This window comes from Elephantulus edwardii, unplaced genomic scaffold (assembly GCF_000299155.1).
Source record: "Elephantulus edwardii isolate Elephantulus edwardi_28Jun2011 unplaced genomic scaffold, EleEdw1.0 scaffold00012, whole genome shotgun sequence".
Taxonomy (NCBI): domain Eukaryota; kingdom Metazoa; phylum Chordata; class Mammalia; order Macroscelidea; family Macroscelididae; genus Elephantulus; species Elephantulus edwardii.
The window spans coordinates 18,197,541-18,203,540 of NW_006399762.1; the positions used below are offsets into that span (position 1 = coordinate 18,197,541).

Below are 6,000 nucleotides of genomic sequence, written 5' to 3' on the forward strand. Positions count from 1 at the left end.
TTTTTAGAGTGTTTATGTTTTGATGAAATGCAACATAGATATAATTACCTGAGACAATAAGGTTCAACCAAAGTTCCATAGAACAATGAAGTATATCAGGCCACCAGCCTAGAAGTGAAAGGAGGTGTCAAAGACAGAGGGGACAAGAACAAATGGACCTAGATCCCTAACTTCAACTCACAAATGAGTTCTCTTTTTCTATCAGAATTTCTGTCCCTTGATAGTTTTTCAACTAAAAGTTTGAAAGCTCCTCAACTTCTCTTTGATCTTACAAAGATCTAGACCCTCAAGTAAACACTTTTAAATGTGCTGAATAGAAAGTAGAAAATGGAACTTCTAGTTAAGTGGACATATTCAAATTAATATAATTCAGAGTAAAAAAAACTAAACTCTTTTATCTTCTGAGCCTGTTTGGTGCTTTCACAGTCTAACTCTAGCATCTAGGGGGTGCTTGCCAGGGCAGGAAGAGCCTGCCAAGCTGGTGGTGCCAGATATAGACAACAGTCTCTCTTCAGTCATAGCAAACCGGGTAAAACTTTTGGATTGAAAAAAAAAATATTTACTTTAAGGTCTCTAAAATTTATCAACAAGAATACTGCCAATAATTGCAATCCCAGAGGCACACGGTTTGAATCCACCAGATGCTCTGCCGGGGAAGGAGGGACATTCTCCTCCTATACCAGTCAGATCCGATTTGACGGTACACACACACACACAAAAATAATAAATAAAAATAAATAAATTTAAAAAGAATACTGCCAATAAATGACATGTTTTTAAAATAAGAACTAAAAAGAGTCAATTTCTTCCTTATATCTTTCCTCAAAAAAAGAATATTCCTAAGTCTTCATACTGAAAATCTAGATCGTAGATATATTGACAGATAAACATAAATATCTATTGTTATTAGGTGCTGCAGAGTCAAATACAACTCATAGCAACCCTGTGAACAATAGATCGAAATCTTGCTCATCTATCCTGAACCATCTTCATCATCTCACTGTGTCAATAATATGGCATGTTATGCAAATCAGGATTCAAAAATCACACTTAGGTGAAAGTCCTCAGATTTAGTTTCATCTTACTTTCACAGAAGGCAATTATATAATAAACTGATAACGTTGCTACTACCTAACACTTGTCTTGATAAAAAATTATTACGTGAGCTTTGTTATCATATTGAAAAATCTAAAGCCTTTTGCAAAATTCAGGAAGTGTGACGGAGGTATAAATCTTCCCACATCAATATCAATCAACCCACTTTGCCAACACTGTTCCCAAAGAAAAAATTCCTTCTTCCATTTTTCTATTTCAAATCCTTCTCTTATCATCAAATCCTTACTAACCATTCTTATCACACCTTCATAGAAAAAATGTAAACATAGAGAAAATGTTCAGTGGATTGAGTTTTCAATCAATACATCTAAAATATCATTGGCTGAGAATGCCTTCAACTTACTCCACCAAACTTACAACTTCATCTGTATCTATACTTGTCCTGTTGTCACTGTCTTAGTTATGCTGGGTGCATATCTTTCTCAGAAGCTAAGGAGAAGGTTTAAGCCTGGACATTCCTTCCTGTTTTCTCATACCCAGACTCACAACCTTGCCTTCTTCTGACTAAACATGTTCAAGACAGTGTTACATTTCTATTTATGATAAAAATTTTGAAGGAATTCTCTTTTTTGTTAATCCCATCTTCTTATCACCTATCCATTTTTTAGTTCACATTGGTCGGACATCTATCCCTACCAATCTACCAAAATTCCCTTGACTAGGTAACTAGTGATATTAGTGAGGGAAGGGGAGACCACTCCCCCCAAACACACACACACACACACACACACACACACACAAACCCACCCAGAAACAAACCAGCTAACTTATTAAAGGTCTTACATGCCTTGACCTCTCAGGCACCTGTGGCCACTCCTTATTTTCAAGCATTGGAATTTGTCTCTGTCACAGTATAATTTCAACAGTCTTAGTTTCATGTATCTTTAGAGTCTTAATTGAAAACTGTAGATTCCCAAATTTACATAGTTCCCTCCTATAAGCTGCCAGATTCATCTCCTCAGTTGCAAGTTTAGCATTAGTACTAGAAATGTCACATGAAGTACTTCACATGAAGTAAATTGTATTACATTAGTATCATAACAGTAAAATCTGCCCCTCCTAAAAATAATCCTAGCTAATTAGTGCTTCTTAATTACTACATTAATAAAAATTATCTCGTCAAACACTGAAAAGTATAACTGCAATGCGGAGAATATTTATTTCAATTAAATCATATTCATTAGAAAATTATAAGCTTTTTTGCATGGAGATTTGTTTCCTCCAACTTTCTTTCAAATAATTGCATTTTATTAGTGACTCCTGCACTTTCCTAAAAGTCTTGAGGAAATTCCTAAAAATTTAGAAATTATCTGAAAACTGTGATTTTATAAAGAATTTCAATTGACTTCTCCTCTTTGGGGACACTCATAGATCTTTTGTTCAGTGGATTGAGTTTTTATTTTAATATAGTGTGAGACAATACATGACTCACTGCATCTAAAATATCACTGGACTTTTGCATGAAAACCATTGTTAATAGTATCATACAGCTTATTTAATAATTTAAAATGCAATTGCTTTCCCCTGTAAAAAGGCCTAATGATTTCTCTGGCATGTTAAAGTTTCCTTCAAGAAATCAAAGAATTTTTTTTTTCTATACAAGATTCACACTCTTTGGGGAGAAAAACCACACAGAGCAATTTTCAACACATCATATGAATAGATGCTTAGAACAAAAATAATTTTAGTGTTATATTTGTTTCATTCATCCCTTTATTTAAAATTTCTTAACTTCATTTTTTTTTAATTTCTTAACTTTATATAGAATACAAAGAATACTACACACTAAATGTAATCTGAGTAATCAACTCTATGAATAATTTTTAAGATAATATTTTGGTCACAGAAAATTAGTCATAAGACCTTGGAGAAAACAGACAGATGACTTTGATGTGCAACCCCGATGTTTGCACTTTCAGTCACCCTAATCCCCCCTACCTCACTCCACCAATGAAAATGTTAATGGAAAAGTGATCAGTTTGTCTATATTTCCACTCCCCAACAATACTGATAATAAAGATCTATAGTACAGAAATAAATATTATATAGGATACAACTTTCTACAGACAATAGCTTTAAATCCACCTAATATTTATTTACATTCAAAGTCCTGTGCTCTTTTTATGGTATTCCTTTATCAATAATAGTAAAATACCAAAAGTACCTTTTGCAACATGGCTGTCATTTGAAATATCAGTTCTTCATGTCCCTGTTCAGTTACTTACCTAAAAGAAAAGGAAAAAAGTATGACAAGCTTGAAATTATATCAATTATCATTTTATTTTTACTAATAGTAAGTTTTAAATTAAAAAATCTTGAAAGAACAGAATGTGTGGAAAAATAATAAGATATAAAAAAGGAATTTAAAAAATTAGAAAATTATGCAACCAATGTTAAGAAATACTAAAGCAACAATTATAGATTTGAAATGGTCAAGAAAATTACAAGTAAATCAAAGTCATTATATTCTTATTTGACAATTGTTTTCATTAATTCATGTTGATAAGTCAAACAACCTTAAACAAATACATTTTGATTGACACTTTATTTACATTACATACAAAAGTTCAAATAATTCCTATAAATCTTCTATGGCTAGAATATTATGAAAATAGTTAAAGAATTTCATGAGGAACAAAAGTTAGTGTTATACCACTATCGGAATTGAATATCATTTTTGTTTATTCCTGTTTTTCCTGAGTAAACTCATGAATTTTAATATGTACTCATAGATAATATTATCAACATAGCATACTCTAATTCTTTTCACATTTAGAACTTTTATCATTTCTACATGTAACTGTCTAGTACTCCGTCATATAATTTCAATATATGCAAATTTGTGCATTGACCTACTAATTCAGAATTTACTTATTTGTTACCATATTTTGAGTTCTGGGGGCCTAGTGGCAAGAAGGTGCACTGCAATCCCGAAGGAACCCAGTTTGAGGCCTCCAGATGCTCCACAAGAAAAGGATGGACAATCTCCTCCGAGCGATTAACTGCCTCTGAAAACCCACTGGAGAGTTAGCTGTGGATTAGGTCCAACTCTACGGTACACACAACAACGTTGTGTGCTGTCGAGTCACCTGCAACCCATAGCAACAACCCTAAATCCTGTTCTATCCTGTGCCAATCTTATTGTCTCCAACAAACTAGCCCCATTACCCCAGTCACTGAATTGACCCACCTCATAGAGGGTCTTCCTCTCCTGTGCTGTCCTTCCACCCTCCCAAGGATGATGTCCTTCTCCAAGGGCTAGTGCCCTCCTCACAACATGTCCAAAGTATGTCAGACAAAGCTTCAGAACCCTTGCCTTCAAGGAGCAGCCTGGTTTAACCCTCTCCTGGACAAACTTGTTCATTCTCTTAGCAGTCCGTGGCATATTCAATACTCTTCTCCAGCACCACAGTTCAAAGGCATCATTATCATATTAATAATAATTTAGGTTGCTATCAAATTTTCTAAATAATAATTCAAGTTTATGTCTAGATGTATGTGAGTCTCCTTTTTTCTGTCTTCATTTTTACTTACTCACAGTCCTAATTTTGAATTCATATATGCTCTAATACCTAATAAAGTATACCTTCTCTTCTTGCCCTTTTAAACTTATAAACTATTATATTCATGTCTGTGTAGTTTCCCTTTAAAGCTTAGCACCATTTTATTTAGCTTAATTATTTCAAATCAAACTAGATTTAATTGGGATTGCATTCAGTCTCTAAAAAGACTTGATGACCTCTCAACAATTCCGTCATCTCATATATAAAAGTAGGATGTGCTTATTCCTTATTTAAATCTTCTTTTTTCAGCCTCTCTCACCCTCAAAGTATGCTGGTCTTCTTTGTATAGATCGCGGACACTCTTTTTCACATTCATTATGAACTACTTGATCCATTGTGTGTGTGTGTGTGTGTGTGTGTGTGTGTATGTGTATGTGTATGTATAACAAGATCTTCAATATTTTACGTCTTCTGTCACACAGTGCTCGTTCTTTCATTCATAGGGGCGCTATGAGTTACCTACAACTCGATGGCACTTAACAACAACAACTGTCTTGTATATATTAATAAAGGGAATTCTGTTGTCAGTCCATTGCACATTGTATAGCTGACCCAAAGACCACCCCTTTCTGGTGGTTCAAATTCAATGACTTCACAGGAGAAAGATGGGTTACTTCCTCCCATGTGATCTGGAGGAACAATTATGAGTCAGTTTCAACTCAATGACAAAACATTTGAGTTTTAGATGTTAATTTTACTAATGTCCTCATTTTATTAGGGCTTCACTTATCAAATTGATGTATATTGTAAATTCTTTGCTATTTCTCCGATGACATAATTTTTTAACTATAAGGAAAATGCATTAATTCTTCCTGAGCACTTGCATTGTACAAGTTAATATAATTAAGCAAAACAATCTGGAGTTGATGGCAGTACAGATGATTAAAGCGACTTCCTCACTGAGTCACACTGAAATCAGGCATTGGTTTTAGTTTGTGCATCCATTTAAAAACTGTGCTCTCGCACACATATCAAGAACTGTATACCTTTGCATTAGGAATTGTGTGTAAAAACCTAAATATTTTTCTGGTACAAATTATTTTGGGGGGGGAGAATTTTAATAGATAGTTACATCCTACTGCTTAAAAGCCATTTTAAGTAGTTTATGCCTTCTGGGAGAGGGAACAAGAGGTGAAAATTTCACTTTAATGGTGGTAATAACCTGGTTTGAAAAGATTCTGACCTGGCTCTTCCACCTTCTAACTATATAGGCACTGGGCAAATTGCTGTAACTCAGAGGCTTTGTGAAGAATTAGCGATAGATCCGAGACGCTGGGCTATACGAAGAGGAATGTGGCATCAGGACTGGTGGAAGAATCAT

General features: G+C 34.2%; 1 protein-coding gene across 1 annotated transcript in view; it reads right to left on the reverse strand.

Moving 5' to 3' along the window:
- Positions 1–6,000, reverse strand: part of ANK2 (ankyrin 2, neuronal) — an 843,213-nt gene that overhangs the window by 690,485 nt on the left and 146,728 nt on the right. Inside the window, exon 2 of the mRNA XM_006881083.1 lies at positions 3,281–3,341. Coding sequence (XP_006881145.1) covers positions 3,281–3,301 — 21 coding nt within the window. The 5' untranslated portion in view covers positions 3,302–3,341. The remainder of the gene's footprint in view (positions 1–3,280; positions 3,342–6,000) is intronic.